The 25,923-nt window shown below is 42.3% G+C and overlaps 1 protein-coding gene across 1 annotated transcript in view; it reads left to right on the top strand.

The window, feature by feature from the left end:
* The window catches only part of galns (galactosamine (N-acetyl)-6-sulfatase), a 103,164-nt gene that overhangs the window by 33,692 nt on the left and 43,549 nt on the right, over positions 1-25,923 (top strand). The window contains exons 8-11 of the mRNA XM_060911891.1: positions 4,552-4,691; positions 4,810-4,913; positions 22,910-23,046; positions 23,332-23,434. Of these exons, the coding sequence (XP_060767874.1) occupies positions 4,552-4,691; positions 4,810-4,913; positions 22,910-23,046; positions 23,332-23,434 (484 nt within the window). The remainder of the gene's footprint in view (positions 1-4,551; positions 4,692-4,809; positions 4,914-22,909; positions 23,047-23,331; positions 23,435-25,923) is intronic.

Raw genomic sequence — 25,923 nt, 5'->3', positions numbered from 1 at the left:
GCATTTTCACTGATAAAACGTAAAAGTCTAATTAAATAATCAGATGAACTGAGACAATCACATTCTGAAGCAAATTAAATAATCTTATACCGGTAACTTAAACACACAATACAAGTTACATGTATTAATCTAAATGCAGGTAAACAACGTGTTGTTTTTGTTGTTTTTTTAATCCAAATGAGAGTCGGAGCTTACCTGTCTGTGTTCTCGCTTCTTGAAGGCCGATTGTTTTGAAACAATCTGACTTTCAGTTGTTCGTTCAGTTCTCCATTCATTCACTTTTTCCACGTAGGGGCAAGATGGCAGCAATATCCAGTTTAGAAATAAGACAGCTGTCCATTCATTCTCTCCATACTGTGTATTCCGCCATTACTGCTGGGCTCAGGCAATTACTAAAACCCAGGACGGAACGGGATGTCACCGGTTTTAGCAACAACCATGGGGAGGTCACTGCCCGAGCGATATGTTCCGTCCCGGGTTTTAGCAACAACCCTTGGCTCACGCTCCAGGAGGACTGGTGCAACTGAACTCACTTTAAAAAAAAAGAAAATAAATACTTTCCTTTTCTTGTTTTATTTTTCTTTAATTGTTGATACTGCACCCTCTTTCAATACGGGCTTATAGCCAACGCTCCTCAACAGATCAGAGGTTTCATACGAGTCTTCAGTAAAATGTGCAGAGCAGAGGAAAGACCATTTTGTAGCCGCCCAATGTGCCCATGAACTTCTTGCAAAATGCCTCCAAATCTTTGCAGTTTGAACATTCTTGGGCCATGAATGCAACGTAAATCCACCTTCTGTCGTGTTGCTGCGCCGGCCAACAACACATCTACGTGGCATGGCGATAAATTAACTCAAAATGGAGGCTCGGAGTTGCAGTCAGCTCTGTGTTTTAGTATAGCGGAAATGGCGATGAGACCGATCGACTTCCTGCTGTGACGTTATGGACGTCAGGGTCATTCACTCAGACCGCGACCTATATAAATCACTTTAATCGTAAAAATTACTATATTAGATTCATTGTTAGCGCTTAAAACCATTCCTGTGCCATTCTTGAGGTCTCAAGGCATTTTTAAACGAAAGTGAGGCCATGGTTCTGCGTATATGCTTTAAGTCTGAGTGAAAAATACTGTAGCGAGCGTGGAAGAAGAGTCTGGAGACAGAAGTCTTAGTTTCTTGGTCGTTAGCCTGTGCTACTTGCTCTCGATAGCACTGGCTTGACTGCTTTATTAGCATTCGCTAACGCTACTGATGAACACTACACTGGCTGGAAGGTGACTTCACTGCTGCACTGACGGCGCCGACTTGCGGTTAAGACGATTTAATTTTTAGTCCCTCCCACTATAAATCAAAATCTTATTGATTGGTTAATTCATCTGTCACTTCCTACATAAACATACACTGCCATGGCCTTCTGTCCTGGCAATGAAGTCCGAACCAATGAGTGAGCCAGCTCTCAGACTCGAGACAACAAACAAAAAAATCTCACTGGATAACTTGATTTTAATGTTTTCAGGAACCCTTTCATTTCTGAAATAAAATTGATAGAAAATGAGGCCAAATGAGAAGAGAATAATTATAATGAAATTATGAAAGAAATTTAAAGATTGAAAGAAATTAAATATAACATTTGAAATGTTGATATGTTTGGGCTTTCTCTGAAGGCCTAGAAGGCCCTGATGATTCACCTCTGGGGACCGGGCCTTAAAGGTCAGATTCTCGTGGTGCATGGAGGTGCATGAATGAGGAGACTGCATTAAACTCTCTCAATAGAACCTGGGCTGATTGAGGCTTCCTGTCCACCACCAGTATCTGTGTCCAACAGTGTATGAGGCACTTGTCTGCAGGTGATATCTTCTAGAACAGTGCAAGTGCTGGAAGTCCTTCCCGTGCCACGGGCGCATTGGGTGGCGCCGATCTCCGTTTCTGTAGCCCTCAGCCTCTCGCCTATTACATAGCTAGGTTTACAGTGGGGGGGCTAGTCCTCTGGTAACCGCGAGAGTTTGACTCCCCACTCACATCTGTACTGCCAGACAGCAGTAGGTACAATTTTTATGATGGTCTTTGGTATGACCCGACCGCAAGTAGAACCCACAATCTCCCGATCGAGAGGCGGACACACTAACCACTAGGCCATCTCGCGGTAAGTCATGGAAGGGTCGGCTTCATTACCATCATTCTTCCTCGCCAAGAATAGAGATTGTGCTCTTGGCTGATGGGGTTTAGCTGTGGTTCCTTCATGGGCCTCAGGTGTGTGGAGCAGCTAGATTCTATATAGCTTTTCTCTAGGAGTAGTGGCACTGGCAAACTGGATATTACGCTAAACACAACACAGTATCTGGATATGGGAGTGTTACTGCTCTGCACATTACCACCAGTATCTGAACCGGCTTCCCCTTCATGCCTTCATAACTTATAAAATATGCTAAGTGTATCATATATAACTCGAAAAGCACTCGGAGAGCGCAGACCTCTGCCAAGAATCCTTTAAAAAAAATCCGGGATCCAGAAGGTGATCCGGATCACCGCCAAAATTTAATGGATTTTGTGACTTGTGCCCAGTCGCACCTCTGGAAAAAATTTCAGAGCAATCCGTTCATAACTTTTTTTCCGTAATGTTGCTAACAGACAAACCAACAAACAAACAAACCAACGCTACCGAAAACATAACGTCCTTGGCGGAGGTAATCACAGAATAATTGGACTAGAACCACTAACATTTTGGCTAAAATGTATAAAACTAACTAAAGTAATATAAATAAAACTAAAATGATTTTCAGGGGAAAGGTGACCGAGAACTAAACTTTAGTGCATCTTTCTCGTGAGAGCAACAACTCCTGAACTCACAACAAGGAGCCAAAACTCTTTCTATGCTCATAAAGGTGATTTATATCCTGTCTTGTCTTAAATGCGTGAGAGGAATAGAGAGCAATTACCCAGACCAGGGCCACTAATACTTCAGGAAATACGGAAGATGAACCAACTATTTCCTAATCAAGTGAGCACCCCAGTTTTCCAACGTAAATTAAAATTGCTTAATTAAATGTTGATTTTAAGCAGCCCAGTCATAAGTCTGAGGAAAAGGGAATGTGTTGCCAAGGTCGTCTGTGATCGTTTAGTATTCCTCATGATATCTCCAACCTTGCTAAGCAGGCGTTCTCTCAGAATGCTAAATGAGGTGTGCGTTGAGGGCAGAGAGCAGCTCTCTGCTTTCGTCCCAGTTCCTCCACCTGTTTTAGAAAGTAGCCTTATTAAGAACGATGCTTCTTTTTAGACACTCATCCATTGTCATTGATGTATTGGGGGTTGGATGCTCTTTATTACTCCTAAATGTTTCAATGTATTTGTAGTTTTCTTTTAATGTATATACATAGGTGAGCCACAAGATTATGATCGCTGACCGGTGAAGTGAATAGCACTGATTATCTCATTACAATGCCACCTGACAAGGGATGGGATTTATTAGGCAGCAAGAGAACAGTCAGTTCTTGAATTTGATGTGTTGGAAGCAGGAAAAATGGGCAAGCGTAAGGATCTGAGTGAAGTTAATGCTGGCTAAAACAGAAAGGTGTCAGCATTAACTTTTTCAGCAGTTTGTGCTGCAGTCACTCTTCTGTGGGATTGGATCCCATGCGAATCAATGAGCCTTCGACACCCGTGACCCTGCCGCCGGTTCACTGGTTGTCCTTCCTTGGACTGCTTTTGGTAGGTACTAACCACTGCATACCGGGAACACCCCACAAGATGTACCATTTTGGAGACCCAGTCATCTCGCCATCACAATGTGTCCCTTGTCAAAGTCACTCAGATCCTTACGCTTGCCCATTTTTTTTTCCTGCTTCCAACACATCAACTTCGAGAACTGACTGTTCTCTTGCTGCCTAATTAATCCCACCCCTTGATCCCATTGTAATAAGAGAATTAATATTGGCTGGCTTTGAGTGGTATATCAGATGTATTCCATTCAGCTAGCATGATACTGAACGAGTCAAAGATGAGCAGCTGAATGGAATATATCTGATATACAACAAAAAAAAAGCCAGCCAGATTATTATTATTGTTATTATGCATACACATTCCTTTCAGGTGTTCAACGCATCTTTCTCTTTCACAATTCTCTCAAAATCTTCTGTATTTAATGAAGCAATCCTTGCAGCCATGTTTGTTTGCAAATTGTCACAGTCACTCGCAAGTGCAGAAGTTTTATGTCTCCGACATGTGACGTCACGTTGTCTTGACAGCCATGCAATATCGTAAACCATATTGAACGCTCATTCTCCATTGGGTAGAGTGACAATACACGTAGGATAAGCGATATGCTAACAATATTGCATGCTATCAAACCAAACGAATGAAACCCGCTAAAAGGGAATAGAACATGTTTTTATTCCATCGAAAACGTATCCTGTATGTGTCCTAGTCAGTGTTATTCACTTCACCGTTGAGTGTAATGTGCTATTAATGTATGCATTCTTATGGTGATCTCATAATACCTTGGCTTCAGTGTTGGTCGATATAAGAGTACTGAAATGTGGGATGCTGTGTTTTGAAGCTATGGTGATGCTGTGATGGAGCTGGACGACAGTGTGGGGAAGATTTTGGCTCAACTGGCTGAGCTCCACATCGAGAATAACACGTTTGTGTTCTTCACTTCCGACAACGGTGCTGCAGTGATGTCTGGACCAGGGCATAGTGAGGAAATCTAAAACTCAACAATGTTCCTCTGTGTTGCTCTCTTTTGTCTCTTAGAATTGATTCATTGCTTCCCTCAGGGCTTGTTCAATGTGCTTGTTTCTTTCTGTGTTTTTAGGTGGCAGTAATGGCCCGTTCCTGTGTGGAAAGGAGACGACTTTTGAGGGAGGAATGAGGGAACCTGCTATTGCTTGGTGGCCTGGACACATTCCAGCAGGCACGGTGCGAATTAGAGCATGCTCATTTGTTTCTCTATATTAAAGGAGAACTGAAGTCATTTTTAAACTTGTTTGATTTCTTAATTAACGTGTTATTCAATTACATTTTCGGTTTTAGTAACCTTATATCGTGACTCGTATTGGCAACTAATTGCAATTAAATAATATACTTATCGGCCGATTCGGTTTTTAGCCATGTTGAATTTAGTTCGTTTGGTCCACGGCAGGCGTCGCTTATCCGCGCGAGCTTCACGAGACTTGTGCGAGACTTTGAAACGTGAAGTGTCAGCCAGGTGTCAGTGCCGCCATTTTGAAAACTGTTTTCCAAACGAAGTATTGCACAAAAACGAGTTTAAATGACGATTACTGCTTAATTTTTTCAAACTTTCCTGATTGCTATCAAAACAAACAAAACTTCCGGCTTGATTACGTCAGTATTCGAAAGAGGGCGCGCACGTCTTTTGACATCGTTGGCAGATGTTGGTCACTTTGATTTCCGCTGTACGTTTTACTTCCGTCCTACGATGTCTCGCACAGGTCTCAACGAATCTCGTTTACGGCCATCGCTTTGACATATGGACCGATATATTACATAGCGTATTTCAGACACTCAAAACTTGCTATGGCAGTGACAAAATAGCTCTCAAAAATGCTTTCCTGTATTTAATAAAATGAGAAATAGAATTGTGATGATAAAAAATTTGCCTTCAGTTCAGTCATGGCCAAAAGTGTTGGCACGCCAGATTTTTTTTTTTTTCCAGAAAATGAAGCATATCTCCCAGAAAATTATTGCATTTACATGTTTTGTTATATACATGTTTATTTCCTTTGTGTGCATTGGATTAAAACAAAAAGAAAAAAAAGCAAAATTGATATTTCATGCAAAACTCAAAAAATGGGTTGGACAAAATTGTTGGCACCCTCAACTTAATATTTGGTTGCACACCCTTTGGAAAAAAATAACTGAAATCAATCGCTTCCTATAACCATCAACAAGCTTCTTACACCTCTCAACTGGAATTTTGGACCACTCTTCTTTTGCAAATTGCTCCAGTTCTCTCATATTTGAAGGGTGCCTTATCCCAACAGCAATTTTAAGATCTCTCCACAGGTGTTCAATGGGATTCAGATCAGGACTCATTGCTGGCCACTTTAGAACCCTCCAGTGCTTTCTTTCCATCCATTTCTGGGTGCTTTTTGAGGTATGTTTGGGGTCATTGTCCTGCTGGAAGACCCATGACCTAGGAAGCAAACCCAGCTTTCTGACACTGGGCCCTACGTTGCGACCCAAAATTCCTTGATAATCTTCAGATTTCATGATACCTTGCACACAGTCAAGGCATCCAGTGCCAGAGGCAGCAAAACAACCCCAAAACATCTTTGAACCTCCACCATATTTGACTGTAGGTATTGTGTTCTTTTCTTTGTAGGCCTCATTCCGTTTTCGGTAAACAGTAGAATGATGTGTTTTGCCAAAAAGCTCTATCTTGGTCTCATCTGTCCACAAGACGTTTTCCCAGAAAGATTTTGGCTTATTCACGTACATTTTGGCAAACTGCAGTCTAGCTTTTTTATGTCTCTGTGTCAGCAGTGGGGTCCTCCTTGGTCTTCTGCCATAGCATTTCATTTCATTCAAATGTCGACGGATAGTTCGCACTGACACTGATGCACCCTGAGTCTGCAGGAGAACTTGAATACATTTGGAACTTGATTGGGGCTGCTTATCTACCATTCGGACAATCCTGCGTTGCAACCTTGCATCAATTTTTCTCTTTCGTCCTCGTCCAGGGAGATTAGCTACAGTGCCATGGGTTTGGAACTTCTTGATGATGTTGCGCACCGTGGACAAAGGAACACAAAGATCTCTTGAGACGGCCTTGTAACCTTGAGACTGTTGATATTTCTCCACAATTCTGGTTCTCAAGTCCTCAGACAGCTCTCTTCAAACTAAATAATTTTTAGTTATTTAAATAATTTAAATCAATTATTCAAACTAAATAATTTACCCGCAATTTTGAAAAGGTGCCAATAATTTTGTCCGGCCCATTTTTGGAGTTTTGTGTGAAATTATGCAAATTATTATTTTTTCTCTGTTTTTTTTTTTTGTATTGTTTCAATACACACAAAGGAAATAAACGTGTTTAAAAAACATGAGTAATTGCAATCATTTTCTGGGAGAAATACTTCATTTTCTGGAAAAAAAAATCTGGGGTGCCAACACTTTCGGCCATGACTGTATATTATACCAGAGATTTAGGCTTACCCCAAATTCTATCTGTCTGACAGAAAAGCATCCATTTCTTTCTCTGTCCAAGTTGCAACAGTGTACCAGGCGTCATTTTATAAGCTTGGAGTTATATCCATCTGCACCAAATTCTCTGGTGTCTTTGCAAACTTAAATTTACCCACAAATTAAACGCACGACTCCAGATGGTGAATTGTAAATTAAGATTAGGATGACTAACAGTAATTATTCTGTCCACATTCACTGGATATGAGCAATCGTGCGCTCTGATTGGCTGCTCGACTTCTAGGATATCGGCTCGTATACCGTGAGTAGAGAAAAACAAACTGGCGGAGCGTGTTGCTGAACCAACCGAGGATGAAATAAAAACTGTACTCGAAAACAAAACCCCTAAAAATACAAAAAAGCAACAAAATATGGGATAAAAGTAGCCTGGCAAGCCAGACTAAATGTGAATATTTAGTCTGGCCTCGCTCGTAGACATTTCCGAAGGGTGGAGGTGGAACAACCCGCTGTCTTTCAAACTGTCTCTGTGCGTATAGGCCAACGCTCTGACCAATCAGCGCAACAGTGACTGTGACGTAGTCAGAGCGACAGAAAGCAGTGGGGGAGACCTTGAAATAAATAATTTTTCAAAATGCGTATTAATTAATAAACAGGTTCTAGATATTAAGAAGTTTGGAGATAATGACCACAAGTTTGGAGTCTGTACCACATACTTAACATACACTTATTTTTTTCAAGTGTTTTTCAAGGGTTTGCTTAAACTGTTTTTGAGAGTTTTTATTTAGTGGTGTTTGGTGAAATAATTTCCCTTAAATTTAAAATAACGGGAAAATAAGAAACAATCAAAAAGTAATGTTTCAAAGCTGTTTATTAATTCTTCGTACTGCACAAACTAGCCCATCCTTTTGGCTACGAGCGGAGCCAGCTGGTAGATCAGACTTTTGCCATAGCTGGTCGGCAAAACAGCAAAAACGCCCTTCTTGAAAAGGAATGAGCGGAGAGCCTCTTCCTGCTCATGTTTCAATGAAAACTCCAAGTCTAATTCTTCTAAAACTGATTCCAAAGCGGAGTCAAACGCGTGCTGTTCACTAGCCGTAGCCATCTTTCCTGTTGCACTTTCTCCAGCGTCGCACAGCTTTGTCGTCACTCCTGCAAAAGCCCGCCCAAAGAATCCAAACAAAAACCTTGCGTTGTGATTGGCGGGCACGATTTGATGCCCGGGGTGTTTTGTTGATATGGTGCGAGGCTAGACCCACTCGCAGGCAAAAAATATTTTTGGCCGCTAGGCAGGTGGGTCTAGTTTACTAGGCTAGGATAAAAGTATTTGATAGTCAGAATGTATCATTATTTTTTTCAAGAATTATTCTTGCATTTTTTGTAAATTGATACTGTCATTTTGCCAGTTTGTTTACAATCTAAGCAGAAATGATTTTGTCGGACGTGTTTTTATTTATCGAATTTGCAAAAAAACTAAAATTTCTTCTTTTTTTTTTCAAAATCCAGTGAACGCGGATCGAATAAAACAGTTATTCCACTCAATCTTGTCGTACATGGCTTACAGCTAACTCAGCGCTACGTGCCTTGTCGGCTGTCAGCTCATGTACGACTCCATTTTGTGGAATAACTGTTAAAGATACCAGTATGTCCTATAGAGGATTTCAACGTGACGTCACAGGTGACATGACGCCCCGGTGTCCGCCATTTTGAAGGTCAAGCTAGCTAATGTCAACAATAGTAGCTAGTATGTTACTGTAGCAATGTTTACGTTCAGTCATTTGGATGACTGTTAAAACCTTTCAGTCTCAAGTTTTTCCTTTACTGTATTTACTAGTTTACTGAGCTAGCGCGCTCGGGCAGGCTGGGAGCTAGCGCGCTTGCTCCCAGCCTGCCCGAGCGCGCTAGCTCAGTAAACTAGTAAATACAGTAAAGGCAAAACTTATAACGGGCCATGTCTCAACAGACTAAGAAGTTATTTCAATGACATTTAATAACATTTTGTTTATCCTGAGGACCGAAAGTAAATGAAAATGTGAACAAACCTTAGCTTTCAGTGAACAATCCTGGTGGAAGCAGGTAAACGTCGTTCTCTAAGCCTGCTAACCTCAATTTTTGCAAATACCTCTCCCTCTGCTCGCCCTGTAAATGCCCTACGTCGCTGGATAGTGAAGGTGTTTTCTGCATCTCGTTCCTTTTTCTTTTATGTTTTTTCCCTGGTATTTCCCACACGCCTGACTGCAGGTCAGGAAGATCACCCGCGCTGCAAAGCCAGAAAAAGATAGCCTGGTAACGTGTACGGATCACGTACACCAGCATCATTGATTTTCTGGTGATATCGCTTCTTACTCGCGTCATCTAGGCCGGATAAAATACTCGACAATGAGACTTGTCATGATCAACAGTGTATCGCTACTGGTAGTCGCCATATTTGTGACCGTCAAAATGGCGCCGGCTACTTGTTGACATGGCAACGGTCACGTGGGTCGAAAACCTCTATAACCTAGTTGCTCCAGTATTCATGTGGCTGGGTAGCGGAATTCAGAGAACTTGTGAGAGTTGTGTTGGCGATCTCTCTCTCTCTGTGCAAGTACGAAAAAATTAACTTGTCATAATGTCGCTGGCTACGTTTGAAGAAAGTTCAATGTAAAAGTTGGAGTGTGGCGTGAAATGGACTGTCGGCAACTGATTTTAGAAAGTGCAAAACGTCACTTAGCTTTTTACAGCTTTATCCATCTCATCTCATCTCATTATCTCTAGCCGCTTTATCCTTCTACAGGGTCGCAGGCAAGCTGGAGCCTATCCCAGCTGAAAGGCGGGGTACACCCTGGACAAGTCGCCAGGTCATCACAGGGCTGACACATAGACACAGACAACCATTCACACTCACATTCACACCTACGGTCAATTTAGAGTCACCAGTTAACCTAACCTGCATGTCTTTGGACTGTGGGGGAAACCGGAGCACCCGGAGGAAACCCACGCGGACACGGGGAGAACATGCAAACTCCGCACAGAAAGGCCCTCGCCGGCCCCGGGGCTCGAACCCAGGACCTTCTTGCTGTGAGGCGACAGCGCTAACCACTACACCACCGTGCCGCCCCAGCTTTATCCATCCGTACCTTAAATGTAAATTTGAACACATTTAAAAAAAAAAAAAAAACCTGATAAGTTTCATTAAGCACTAATAACCTTGAGGCTCAGATTAAAAGAAAAAAGATAACATTACTCTACTTTCCTGTCAGTGCCTCTTGGATATTGTGATAAATGTGGGCCTATGGCTTCAAACCAGTGGGGAAGAAATGGATAAATGTGTTTATTTATTTCTTGAGGAGTTTGTGAATGCTTTTGGTTTTAATCCTCTAACCAATCCTTCTCAATTGTTTTGACTGTTGAATCAGTGTTAATGGCCTCATCAGGTATTGTAATTCAATCCGTCTTCTCAAAGGAACGCACCGGAATCTCCTGCCTTTTTGAAAAAGCTACAAAAACATCAAGGATTTTTTTTCCCCCCCGACTGTGCACCTATGTGTTTTTCGGCATAACTTCTGAGGCTGTCTGTGCTCTCTCTCTCTCTCTCTCTCTCTCTCTCTCTCTCTCTCTCTCTCTCTCTCTCTCTCCTGGCGGAGACGAAGCCTCCCTTTACTGATCCGCTAAAGCTGCACGTTCTGCAAATGACTTTTAATTGTATTACGGGCGGCTGCGAGACAGCACTGAGGCGCAGGGTGAGGATTTTTGGAGGATCTGGAATGGCGAGGTGTCTGCAGGCTACGTTAAGCTCTGCCCCTCGCCTCGTATCTGACGGGTGTGCAGGACTCTGATAGCGCAGAGAGGGATTGGGAACGTCTTAAGCGGCTAATCTGTTTGTGTGTTTGCCGAGGTTGGATTGAGCTGTAATGAGGGCTTCTATATCTGAATATGCCAGGCGTGCGGGATAAAGGACCGGCAGGGAAAGAGGAGGAGGAGGAGGAGGAGGGGTGAGTGGGCCGTATGTGTGTGTTGTGTGTCTGGGTGCATGTGGAAGGCTAGAAGTTGGCAGCAGAGGGAAGTTTTGTTCGTCTGGGTGCCAGGTGTTCAGGGAGTGATAGAGTGGTGGAGGAGAGGAGCGGTGGAGTGGAGGGCAGTGCCAGGGCAAGCAGGTGTTCCACGCTGTTAAAATTTGCCCGCCAGCTGCAGAGTAAACCTGACCCAGCTTTCAGATTCTGGCTCTGCTTACTCAGATGGGACACACTGATACCAGCACTGTTTCTGTGGATTGGACATCCGACAGACATCACGCCCTAAAGCTGCATGTTCTATAATAAGCAGAAGGTGACGAGGGTCATTGTCACATGGGTCATTTTGTAAAAATAGTCACCTATAAAAGTAAAATAATAGGAGTTAATAGTGCGGAGTGGAGCTGGTGGTGTGATCGTGGTGGATTCCTTGAGGTCATCCATACAAAAGGAGACTTGAGAACCTCATCATGGTTGAAGTTAGAAAGTTAAGGGAAATGGCGTCCACAAAGTTTGGCTGTTGCTGCGATAGCTACTGGGTGTAAAATCAGATCAATTATTTAATACCTTCTTTTATTTACATATTTATAAACTACCAGCTAGCTTGACATTTAGCTTCTCCAAAGTTCATTTCCTCAGGATAATGGGACATGCCTAGTTATAATTAATGCCTTTTAAAGCTAGTTAGGTATTCATGTTCAGATAACATATTCAAATGACAGCCACTCTTTAGGCTACACAGGCTAATTACATATAAGTAGAGTGCCTTGCACCATAATGATTCGCCCCCAGTTAAGTTTTCTACATTTCATATTTTTACACCCTGGAAATGAAATGGAACTAATTAAGTTATTCCATGAAATCGAGTCGGACATGAGCTGATAGCCGACGAGGCGCGTAGCACCGAGTACAACGAGATTGAGTGGAATAACTGTTTTATTCTATCCACGTTCACTGGATTTTGACAAACGGAGCTTTTTATTTTTTGCAAATTCGATAAATAAAAACTTTGTACAAAACATCGGACGAAATCATTTCCGCTTAGAATGTAAACAATCCGGCGAAATGACAGGAGCAATTTGTGGAAAATGCAATGATGATGATGATCTTTGAAAGAAAAATATATATATATATGTTCTTGCCATCAAATACTTTTATTCCTTATAGGATAGTTACACTAGAGGCGGAATGAGCCGGAATGCTGTCGGAATGAAAATTCTTCGTATATTCCGGGATATTCGAAGTGCATTCTAAAAATTCTGACTGTATTCTGAGTGCATTCCAAACATTCGGGCCCATTCTTGTAGCCGGCCTGAATGTTTTGCTCATGCTCAAAACATTTGAGGTGCATTCGAAGAGGAGAAATATCGAACGGCATTCGAAGTGTATTGTAACTGCATTCTAAATATTCTTATGGCATTCCAACAGCATTCGAAACATTCTGATCGCGTTCGAGGGAAAAATTTAAATGGCAAGCCACTTCAAATCCTGCCAGAATGTCCCGAATGAGCCGGAATGCCATCGGAATGAAAATTCTTTGTATATTCCAGGATATTCGAAGAGCTGCATTCTCTTTGAATTCTTAGATGTTCGAAACATATTCGGCGGCTATTCCGGGAGCGTTCTGACTGCATTTGAGGTGGATTCGTACAGTATTCGAGGCAACTTCCGACCAGACTTCAGGTGGTATTTGGGCAGCAATCGAATCGCACTCATACGGCATTCGAAGTACATTCTTAATATAAAATTAGGTACGATCTAACAGCAGAGCTTCCATTCAAATGAAAACAAACATGCAACAGATGATGTACTTTGATGTGTTTCAATTTCAATTTTATCACGAGAAGATAAATTTCTCCAAACTCATGTATATTATTCTTTTTATTACTATAAACTACAGTGTGCTTTAGGGATTTATAGCAAAATGTTTTGAAAACAAAAGATACACGATTCATGAAAACACTGACTGGATTCAGGTCAACTTGTCAGATCCCGAAGGATTTCGCAGTGATTTCAAAATCAACATCACTATTTAGAATGAAATTCCTACAACTCATCATTTTTTACGCGTTTTCTTTCTCTTTCAGCTTGTCGCTTTTCTTGTGAAAGATTTCTTCACCTTTCTCTCGCTCTTTCACATCATCTTTCCTTTTCTTCCTCTGTCAAAACTCTCTTTCTCTTCCCGGTTTTGACGTCGTCTTTCTCTCCTTGGTTAACTTGTTCTGACATCTTTTTAAAGTTTGTAAAAATGATTATTTTGTTGCGCTGTTTGAGTTGTTCTCGGTGGAAAAGCCCGATAAATAGGAAATTATCTGTAGACAAAAATAAGTTATGTAGGCGCGCTCGTGCTTCTAGTTCCCACCAAAATCAAACAGCCAATCAGAATCACGAGGGGCACGGACGGATGGACGGACACGGCTGGGTTTACGTTTTGTGTCCATGAAAAATCAACTCGATGGGTTACCATATTTTCTTAAGTATGGAGCGCCGTTAATATTCTTACTGCATTCTAACAGCATTCTAGGTATTCCTACTGTGTTCCAACTACACTACCGTTCAAAAGTTTGGGGTCACTTTGAAATGTCCTTATTTTTGAAAGAAAAGCACTGTTCTTTTCAATGAAGATCACTTTAAACTAATCAGAAATCCACTCTATACATTGCTAATGTGGTAAATGACTATTCTAGCTGCAAATGTCTGGTTTTTGGTGCAATATCTCCATAGGTGTATAGAGGTCCATTTCCAGCAACTCTCACTCCAGTGTTCTAATGGTACGATGTGTTTGCTCATTGCCTCAGAAGGCTAATGGATGATTAGAAAACCCTTGTACAATCATGTTAGCACAGAGAAGCTATTAGAGAAGCTATAAAACTGACCTTCCTTTGAGCAGATTGAGGCTTCATCCACACGACAACGGCAATGAGATTTAAAAAAAAATATATCGCGTCCACATGGGCAACGATCAGTAAAATATCAGGTCCATATGGCAACGCAACGCTTGCTGAAAACGATGCAATACACATGCCACACCTCTAGGTGCGCTGTAAGACGGTCCCATCGGAGACACCAGAATAATAGAAGTAGTAAGGACGCATGCACATAAACTATTATGCGCGAGACTTCATATTAGCCACAGTCAGAAAAATCTGTTCGTAAAATTACATTATAATGACCAAATACAATGAAAAGTATTTTTCCAGTCTCACCTGTGAAAGGTAATCCCATGTGATCTCGTTTGGACGGCAAACCTGTTGGTACAGTTAAACGCAGCACATGAATGAGGCATCTTTATTCTCCGCTTTGCCCCATCCAATATGGCGGCGAGGATGACGTATGATTCTACGCGGAAGGCGGCGTCTTTAATGGTCCGGAATAAATTGAATGCTACATGTTGATGGATTAATTTGTTCTTCTACATCCTTTTTGAGGAATGTATTGTAGGACTTAAACCAACGTCTGAAGAGGTGAGATCGCTCCTTTTTTTTCCCCCTATTTTTGCTAGCGGGATTGACTCTGCCCTAAGGGCTATTCTCTCTCTCTCTCTCTCTCTCTCACTTTGCACCATTACACAATAAATATTCACAGTGAAAATATTTTGTAAGCGCGTTTCATGAACCAAGTTATAGGATTTGTTGACAACTCGCATCAAGTTCGTTACACTTCTACCCGACGTGAAGCACATGTGGTTGTGACGTCATCGTAAACAAATCCGTTCTACTCATCCAGACGACTTCACAACGGCGCTGTTGCCAGATCTTTCCACTCTGGAACCCGTTCTCAAAAGATTTCGTTTTGGGGCACCCAAAACGCCGGTGCCGTGTGGACGCCAGGCCGAAACGATAAACAATTTTATCAGATTCACGTGAATCCGTTGCCGTGTGGACAGGGCCTGAGTTTCTGGAGCATCACATTTGTGGGGTCGATTAAATGCTCAAAATGGCCAGAAAAATGTCTTGACTATATTTTCTATTCATTTTACAACTTATGGTGGGAAATAAAAGTGTGACTTTTCATGAAAAACACAAAATTGTCTGGGTGACAACAAACTTTTGAACGGTAGTGTACATTTGAATTGCATTCGAAAGCTCATACACCCGGAATGTGCAAGAATCATTTGAGGCGGGTTCGACGCGCATTCTAAGTATTCGAACGGCATTCTTACAAAGCTGTAAGAATGTTGATCAGTTTGAAATTCCCGCCCGAATGTGGCACAAATTTTGAAAAATGTTTCATTCTGGCTGGTTCTGCTTGATTCCTGCTAATTCCGAATAAGTGTGATGGGGCCTTATTGATTGATTGATTGATTGATTGATTGATTGATTGATTGATTGTATTTTTGGGGGTTTTGTTTTCGAGTAGTTTTTATTTCATCCTCAGTTGGTTCAGCAACATGCTCCGCCATAATCATCATCATCTTTTTCTTCTTCTTCATGGTTTTTTGGCAGTTGGCAAACCAACTTAAAGGTGCATGACTGCCACCAACTGGTGGATATATTTGGGGGGGACTATATTCTTTTAGCGATTTCTGTTCCTTTTAAATACTTGATAACAAAGTGATATATGTGACTTGATGCGATCTGCCATTTTGTTTTTCTCTACTCACAGTATATGAGCTGATATCTTAGTAGTAGAGTAGCCAATCAGAGCATGCGATTGCTCATATCCGGCAATTCATTAATTCATACAAAATAGCCTGCAATATTGAAGCAGGGGGAACTCTATCGTTTACCAATAAAAATATAAAAGTTGTGATTGCGTAAGTATTCACTCCCGTTGCCATTAAAATGGAGTTCACTTTTGTGCATTTAACTGTAATATGACCTCAATAGAAATACACTTGAACATCATGATCAACACACTGGCCCCTTTATTTTAAAGTTTTTATAATCTACACAAACTGTGTGTACATGTCCAGTGCATTTTCAGCATCATGCTGGATCCAAAATGCTTAACGATTTCCAGACGTGGCAGGCTTCAGTTCTGCATGCCAACAGAAGACCGAGTTGGCTCAGGATGTGATGGAATGGGTTGGCAGAGGAACGCCAGCCAGCTCAGCATTCCCACATATGGACAGAGAGGATGCAGGGATGCAAGGAGGAGGGTTGAGCCACAGTCAGCCCCGAAGCTGCCAGCCCCATCGCTTAGGCTCGCTTTATCAGCTGAGCCCCAGAGCTGGAGTGAATTAGACAGGGATAGTAGGTCTGTCTCCTCAGATAACTTCCACCAGGATTTAGCCAAGACATATGCATACCCAGTCAAGAATAAAGCAGAGAAGCTGCAAAAATTGGAGGGGGGGGCACGATGAGACAGAGTTTAAATGGGAGATAAAGAAATGTCTTTTTTTCCATTCGTTTCTTCTTTTCTGTATTTCTTTCAACACTTTCTTTCTTTGTCCATTGAGCTGGATAAGCTCCACTGGTGGTGGTGGTAGGTCGTCAACTTTATTAATTGTCGTCTTTGATTTCTCCTTTTGTGTGTGTGTGTGTGTGTGTGTGTGTATAATGGAATGTGCCAGGCTTTCTGTGGCTAAGGTGGCGGATGGAGAGAATGGAGTATTCACAGAGGCTGAGGCAGGTTGTGTGTGTGTGTGTGTGCGTGTGTGCGCGCGCGCGCGTTCGCGGCACAGCCAGCTGCTCCGGGTTGATAGCGCTATCTGATTGTGAGCATGCCGTCTCCCTCAAAGGGCCGCTCAGGAGAGAATGGAATGGAAGATCAAGGATGACAGCAAAAAAATGGCATTTTATCGGAAAATAGTTCAAAGTTTATAAATAAAATAAAGCTTTATTTTGTGCTGCGACTGGCGAAAGGAGATAAAACTGCAGCTCCAACGTGTCCCATCTCCCCCTTTTCTCTCTTTCTCTTCCTCCCTGCCTCATTCCCTTACACCCAGCCTCTTCATTCCTCTTTTACAGAGCTGTTTGTATGATGTATAATAACACTGAGCCTGAGATTAGAGAGGACTGGAGAAGCACATCATCAGGGCCCAACTGGCCGACTCCTTTTGTGTGCTCCTGTTGGGTTTCATGGAGAGGATGTATGTCTGTGTGTGAGCATGCAGTTGTGTGCCGTAGCTCGTATGGTCAGGAGTCACCAGGCTCGTCCTCTCATCCCCGACGCTGATCACACTTTCGAAAGGCCAGAATAGTTTTAAAGAAAGAGTTTGGCAAAAAATGAATCATTTGCACAATTTTCCACTATTTGTAACATCACTTCTTATACATGTGCAGTGTCTTGCAAAAGTATTCATCCCCCTTGGTGTTTGTCCTGTTTTGTCACATTACAAGCTGGAATTAAAATGGATTTTTGGAGGGTTGGCACCATTTGATTTGCACAACATGCCTACAACTTTAAACGTGAAAATTGTTGTTAAAAATCCAGCCACTGGGGGTGCATAAGCGTACTCTTGGTGCCCGTCCCAAGCCTGGATAAATTGAAGAGGGTTGCGTCAGGAAGGGCATCCGGCGTAAAACCGTGCCAAATCTAACATGCAGATTGAAAAGAGAAATACCATACCGGATCGGTCGGGGCCCGGGTTAACAACGACCGCCTCCGGTACTGTTGGTCAACAGGGTGCCGGTGGAAAGTATGCTACTGTTGCGTCAAAACGGAGAAGGAGAAAAAGAGGGGGGAGGCGTGTTAGGAGAGAGCGTGAAAGATGGAAGGGAAGGAGCTTAGAATTGAGGGTAGGAACACTGAATGTGGGAACATTGACTGGCAGAGCGAGAGAGTTAGCAGGTATGATGGAAAGAAGGAAGTTGGACATTTTGTGTGTGCAGGAGACGAGGTGGAAGGGAAGCAAGGCCAAGAACATTAGAGATGGATGCAAGTTGTTTTATTATGGACTCGATGGAAAGAGAAATGGTGTTGGTATTGTTTTGAGGGGAGAGTTGGTCAACAGTGTGATTGATGTGAAGAGGGTGTCAGATAGAGTGATAGGCATGAAGTTGGAGATTCAAGGAGTGGTAATCAGTGTTGTGTGTGCGTACGCCCCACAGGTTGGATGTGAGAAAGAGTCTTTCTGGGAAAAGATGGATGAAGTGGTAGAAAGTATACCGAGGGAGGAGTGCGTGCTGATAGGAGCAGATTTCAACGGACATGTTGGCGAGGGAAACGGAGGAGATGAGGATGTGATGGGCAGATATGGTGTAAGAGAGAGAAATATGGAAGGGCAAATGGTGGTTGATTTTTCAAAGAGGATGAATTTGGCAAGAAGTCTGCCAGAAGACTGGGATACTACTGCTATACTAGTAAGAGAGGCAGCGAGGAAGGTGCTAGGGTGGTCATCGGGAAGGAGGAAGGAAGACAAGGAAACATGGTGGTGGAACAAAGAAGTGCAGGAAATTATAAGAGAGGCTAGCAAAGAAGAATTGGGACGATCAGAGAGATGAGGAAAGCAGGCGGTTATACAGAGAGACGAGACAGAAGGCAAAAAGAACGGTAGCGAAGGCGAAAGCAGATGCATACCAGGAGTTGTACGAAAGACTGGAGACCAAAGAAAGAGAGAAAGACCTGTACAGACTAGCTAGGCAGAGAAACAGGGAAGCGAGGGATGTACAGCAGGTAAGAGTGATGAAATATGTAAATGGAAATGTGCTAACAAACAAAGAGAGTGTATTAAGAAGGTGGAAAGAGTACTTTGAGGATTTATTAAATGAGGGGAATCCAAGAGAGAAAAGGTCTGATTCGTTGGAGACAGCAAATCAGGAAGCAGAGTTGGTTAGTAAGGATGAGGTGAGGGCAGCCATGAAAAGAATGAAGACTGGGAAAGCAGTCGGACCAGATGGTATCCCGATTGAGGCTTGGAGGTGTTTGGGTGAGACGGCTGTGGAGTTCCTAACGAGATTGTTTAATAAGATCCTAGAGAATGAGAAAATGCCAGATGAATGGAGAGTGTGCTAGTCCCAATTTACAAGAATAAGGGAGATGTACAGAGCTGCAGAAGTTACAGAGGGATAAAATTGATGAGCCACACCATGAAGTTATAGGAAAGGGTATTGGAGGCGAGATTGAGAAGAGAGGTAGCAATCTGTGAACAGCAGTGTGGGTTTATGCCAAGGAAGAGCACGTCAGATGCAGTTTTAGCTTTAAGAATGTTAATGGAGAAGTACAGGGAAGGCCAGAGGAAGCTACATTGTGTGTTTGTAGACCTGGAGAAGGCATACGATAGAGTGCCGAGAGATGAGTTATGGTATTGTATGAGAAAATGTGGAGTGAATGAGAAGTATATTAGAGTGGTGCGAGACATGTATGAGAACAGTGAAACAGCAGTGAGGTGTGCAGTTGGAATGACTGAATGGTTCAAGGTGAAGGTGGGACTTCATCAAGGATCTGCTTTGAGTCCTTTCTTGTTTGCCATGGTGATGGATAGCTTGACGGATGAAGTGAGGCAAGAGTCACCATGGAGCATGATGTTTGCGGATGATATTGTGATATGTGGTGAAAGTAGAAAGGAGGTTGAGCTGGGTTTGGAGAGATGGACGTATGCACTGGAACAAAGAGGAATGAAGGTGAGCAGTAGCAAAACAGAATACATGTGCATCAGTGAGAATGGGGATGAGAGTGTAACGAAGATGCAAGGAGTAGACATAAAGGAAGTTGGTGAATTCAAGTACCTGGGGTCAACTGTGCAGGAAAATGGGGGCTGGGATAGTGAGGTGAGAAAGAGAGTGCAGGCAGGGTGGAGCAGTTGGAGAAGGATTTCGGGAGTCATTTGTGATAGGAAAGTCCCAGCAAAAGTGAAAGGTAAGATGTATAAGACAGTAGTGAGACCAGCTGTGATGTATGGATTGGAGACCGTACCCTTAACGAAGAGACAGGAGGCAAAGTTGGAGGTGGCGGAGTTGAGGATGTTAAGGTTTGCGATGGGAGTGGCGAGGTTGGACAGGATAAGGAACGAGTACATCAGAGGGACAGCACATGTGGAGAGCTTGGGAATGAAGCTAAGAGAGATGAGACTGAGATGGTATGGGCACATCCTGAGAAGAGATGCAGATCATGTTGGAAGGAGAATGTTGAGGATGGAGCTGCCAGGCAAACGAAAATGAGGAAGGCCAAAGAGGAGATACATGGATGTGGTGAGAGAGGACATGAAAGTGGCAGGTGTGGTAGAGAAGGATGCGGAAGACAGGGAGCAATGGAGACGAAAGATCCGCTGTGGCGACCCCTAATCGGGAGCAGCCAGAAGAAGAAGAATTATTGTGACACAAACAATAATTAAGATGAAAAAACAGAAATCTGGAGTGTGCATAGGTATTCATCCCCTTTCATATGAAACCCCTAAATAAGACCTGGCCCAACCAATTCACTTCATAAGTCACATAATTAGTTGATTAAGATCCACCTGTGTGCAATCAAAGTGTCACATGATCTGTCACATGATGTCTGTATAAATCAACCTGTTCTGGAAGGACCCTGACTCTGCAACACTACTAAGCAAGCAACATGAAAACCAAGGAGCCTCCAAACAGGTCAGAGATGACAAAGTTGTGAAGAACTATAGATCAGGGTTGGGTTATAAAAAATATCCCAAACTTTGAATATCCCAGGGAGCACCATTAAATCCATTATGGCAAAATGGAAAGAACATGGCACTACTACAAACCTGACAGGAGAAGGCCACCCACCAAAACTCACAGACCGGGTAAGGAGGGCATTAATCAGAGATACAACAAAGACACCAAAGATAACACTGAAGGAGCTGCAAAGATCCACAGTGGAGATGGGAGTATCTGTCCATATGACCAGTTTAAGCCGTACACTCCACAGAGTGGGGCTTTATGGAAAAGTGGCCAGAAAAAAAGCCATTGCTTAAGAAAAGCATGTTTGGAGTTTGCCCAACAGCATGTGGCAAACTCCCCAAACACATGGAAAAAGATTCTCTGGTCAAATGAGACTATAATTTATATTTTTGGCCATCATGGGAAATGCTATGTGTGGCGCAAACCCAACACCCTGAGAACACCATTCGTACAGTGAAGCATGGTGGTGGCAGCATCATGCTGTGGGGGATGTTTTTCATCTGCAGGGACAGGAAAGCTGGTCAGGACTGAAGGAAAGCTGGATGGCATTAAATACAGGGCAGTTCTCGAGGAGTTGGCCAGAGGTTTGAGACTGGGACGAAGGTTTGCGTTCCAGCAGGACAATGACCCTAAACATACTGCTCAAGCTACAGTGGAGTGATTTAAATGGAAACATTTAAATGTCTTAGAATGGCCTAATCAAAGCCCAGACCTCAATCCAATTGAGAATCTGTGGCATAACTTGAAGATTGCTGTACACCAATGCAACCCATCTAACTTGAAGGAGTTGGAGCAGCTTTGCCTTGAGGAATGGGCAAAAATCCCAGTGGCTAGATGTGCTAAGCTAATAGAGACATACCCCAAGAGACTTGCAGCTGTAATTGCAGCAAAAGGTGGCTCTACAAAGTATTGACTTTGGAGGGTGAATACTTATGCACACTCCAGATTTCTGCTGTAGGCATGTTGTGTAAATCAAATGGTGCTAACCCCCCAAAAATCCATTTTAATTCCAGCTTGTAATGTGACAAAACAGGATAAACACCAAGAGGGATGAATACTTCTGCAAGACACTGTAACTTATAATACAAAAGAGAGTTCATATTTACAAATTTATTTTCAAATCGGGACGATATTTTCATCTGCATCACTTGGTGCATCGCTGCATGAATTGTTGCAGTCGTTGAGTGGGCTTGTGTGATATCTTTTAACACTCAGTAAGTGTATGGAAACTGAGGACATTAATTCCAGCGTTTTTGGAATCGGGGTTGGACAGAAAGCCCTAATGTTTTCTCGATGAGATCAGCAAGTTGGCATGATGTTACTCATATTTTTGAAAATACTATAGATGTTTGGTGAAATTCAGTACATTTTAACTGCTTTAGTTAAAATGTAAACTTCGCATTCATGAAAATGTATACATTTTAACTAAAGCAGTTAAAATGTAGTGTATTTCACCAAAAATCGACATTATTATTTTTTATTTAGTTGTGAATAAAAAAACAAACTTGCTGCTTGTTTTTTTTATTCATTTTTGCCATGTCAGAGGTCCGGTGTTTTGAAGGGCATATTGGTGATGGAAAAAAAGAAAGAAATCACAGCTAAGTGGAAATAAAAAGTCCACACACCCCTGTGAAAATTGCAGGGGTTTTCTCCTTGGTTTTTTTCTCTTTAATTTTTTTGGTTGCTGTCTCACATTCAAGGTGGAAAAAGATTTGACCGGATCTGTCTTGGTTTCATTTTTTACATCATGAAAACCTGCGATTTTGACACATGTACACTGTACTATCAACCAAAGAATATGAGGATTACGATACATTTTGTTTTACGGTACATTTATTTCTTTTTTTCATCCAAAATGTCTTAAAATTGAGGCAAATCCAAGTACAGAGTTGTTAGAGGAGCCGGCAAAACGGAAGCAGAAATGGAAGCAAAACTAATAAAGGTGTAATGGGTGCAGGGGGAAAACACAATTTGCAGTCAAATAGTGTGTGGTGATTTAGGCATGACATTTGCACAATTTGTTAGCAACATTAGCCTCATAACTACAGTGTAGAAATTAAGATGCTCCGTCTTGAAGTGAAGAAGAAACTGACATGTTAATGTAGTACGAGTGAATGGGATAAGAAAATTGCTTACTGATTCCAGTGCAAAATAAATGAACACCTATTGGTGCAGAATCTTACTCATGTTTCTCTTTCGATGTCTCTATCTTTCTCTACCCTATGTTGTCTTTCCTCTCTAGGTGAGCTATCAGTTAGGAACCGTGATGGATCTCTTCACTACCAGCCTCGCTCTAGCCGGCCTTAATGCTCCTGATGACCGGATCATCGATGGACTGGATCTGAGGTCCACCCTCTTTAACAATTCAGTAATCGAAAGGTGTGAATGAACACACACACACACACACACACACAGTAATGATCAGAATGCACTGATATACCACAGATTTTTAACAACTGTAGCCACTGGAAAAGAGAGGAGCAGACAGACAGAGGGAGTAACAGATGCAGAAAGAGAGAGTGAGAGACCACCGTAGTGTATAAGGTGTTCTGTTGAGCGCGTAATGGGATAAGGCTGAGGGGCAGCATTAGCTGGCAGTGCCCAAGCATAGGGTGACTTATCACCACTGTCCAGCATTCACCAATCCTATTTCACACTCAACAGGCCCGTATTCTATTACCGTGGCAATGAGATGATGGCAGTGCGGGTCGGGCTGTACAAGGCGCATTATTGGACGTGGACCAACTCGTGGGAGGAGTTGAAACAGGTCAGAACTACTGAACTTCACTTTTCCTCTTTTTTTCCCATTCTGTCTCATGACCTAAACCTAAAAAAAGTATGCAGATCTGAGTGACATTTAAATAATATTGGCTGGCTTTGAGTGGTCTATCAGATATATTCCATTCAGCGAGCATGATATTGAACGAGTCAAAGACGAGTAGCTGAATGGAATATATCTGATAGACCATGGAAAAAAAGCCAGCCAATATTATCATTATTACACACAAACACACTATTTTCCAGTTTTTCGATGTCCGTTGGTATGTTTTTCTCTTGTAATCGGAGAGGAACCGTCAGCGCCTTCTAGGCCTTCAGAGAAGGCCCAAACATATCAGCGTTTCACATGTTATGTTTAACTTTTTTTCATTCTTTAATCGCTTTTAATTGCTTTCATTCTTTCATAATTCTCATCTCATCTCATTATCTCTAGCCGCTTTATCCTTCTACAGGGTCGCAGGCAAGCTGGAGCCTATCCCAGCTGACTACGGGCGAAAGGCGGGGTACACCCTGGACAAGTCGCCAGGTCATTACAGGGCTGACACATAGACACAGACAACCATTCACACTCACATTCACACCTACGGTCAATTTAGAGTCACCAGTTAACCTAACCTGCATGTCTTTGGACTGTGGGGGAAACCGGAGCACCCGGAGGAAACCCACGCGGACACGGGGAGAACATGCAAACTCCACACAGAAAGGCCCTCGCCGGCCCCGGTGCTCGAACCCAGGACCTTCTTGCTGTGAGGCGACAGCGCTAACCACTACACCACCGTGCTGCCCCTCTTTCATAATTTCATTATAATTCTCTTCTAATTCTAATTTGGCCTCATTTTCTATCAAATTTGCTTCAAAAATGAAAGAGTTACTGTCCTGAAAACATTAAAATAGAGTTATCCAATGTCTCTAGGCTGAGAAGAGTTTAGAACTGGCTCACTCATTGGGTAGGACTTCATTGGCGGGACAGAAGGCCATGGCAGTGTATGTTTATGTAGGAAGTGACAGTTGAATCAACCAATCAGATTTTGATTTCTTGTGGGAGGGACCAAAAATTTATCACCCTAGGCGTACTCGAAGGCCAACGGGAGCTTAACTGTGAGCCGGTGCCGTCACCACAGCAGTGAAGTCACCTTTCAGGCCGATGTAGCGTTCATCAGTAGTGTTAGTGAATGCTAATAAAGCAGTCAAGTCAGTGCTATCGAGAGCAAGTAGCACAGGCTAACGAGCGAGAAACTAAGATTTCTGTCTCCAGACTCTTCTTCCACACTGCACGCTTGCTACAGTATTTTTCACTCAGACTTAAGTCTTCATTTCCCTGTGTAATTTACTGAGTTACTTTTAAAATCAACATCGACAACTCCACACAACGGAGCGACCTGACAGCCTGCTGCTAATCCCTTGCAAAATCCTTTGCCCTGTTGCTTTTTTGGTGTCTGGTCAAGTTTTGGCTGAGCTGAAGTCCCAGCTCTAATAGTAACGGTTCACCACTGCCTGTAAATATGCGTAAAGAATATCTAATGAAGTTTTTGTAGCCTTTCAGTTGTTCAGCACGTCTTTCTCTTTCCCAGTTAACAAAGAAATGCTTCTGTGCATGTGCAGCGGAAAACTCTCTCACTGAATATTCGCATCAGCTCCAGTGTGTGATGTCATGTTGTCATGACAACCATGCAATATCATAAGCCATATTGAACGCTCATTCTCCATTGGGTAGAGTGATGTAATACACGTAGGATAAGCGATATGATGACATTATTGCATGCTGTCAAACCAAATGAATGAAACCTGAAAGTGAGCTGAGGTGCATTTTGTTTCCACTGATACTGCTTGAGGTGTTTCTACAACTTAATTGGAGTCCACCTGTGGTAAATTCAATTGATTGGACACGATTGGGGATCGCCAACACCTGCCTATATAAGGTCCCACAGTTGACAGTGCATGTCAGCGCAAACTCTAAACCAGTGGTTCTCAAACTTTTTTCACCAAGTACCACCTCAGAAAATACTTGGCTCTCCAAGTACCACCATAATGACCAACGTTAAAATACAGTAGCGTAGTAGGCCTAATTATTCATTAAAAACAAGGCGGAGATTTTATTTAACAAGTATATTTAATATTGTTGGCCACTGTAACATTACACACAGTACTTTGAACAGTAACACTGTGTTTAAATATAGGAAAATAAAACACTGTACTTAAATAATGAATCAAATAAAATTAATTGCACATAAAAGTGAAATAAAACATTGTACTAAAATAAATATTAAAAGACAGTTCTTAAAGATTAAATGAAAATGTACTTAAAAGTTAAATAACTACTGTACTTAAATGTTAAGTAAAAAAAAGTACTGTACTTGATGTACTTGAAAAAAATCAAAACAGGCTATGCATAGCTGCAGTTCTTGCTGTTTCTTAACTCCAGTGACTGCTTTCTGAAACAGAAACACACCCACAAACAGAGGAAGAACAATAAGATTA

This window comes from Neoarius graeffei, chromosome 27 (assembly GCF_027579695.1).
Source record: "Neoarius graeffei isolate fNeoGra1 chromosome 27, fNeoGra1.pri, whole genome shotgun sequence".
Taxonomy (NCBI): Eukaryota; Metazoa; Chordata; class Actinopteri; order Siluriformes; family Ariidae; genus Neoarius; species Neoarius graeffei.
Note: the sequence above shows the minus strand (reverse complement) of the source record. Positions and strands in the feature narration are given on the sequence as shown.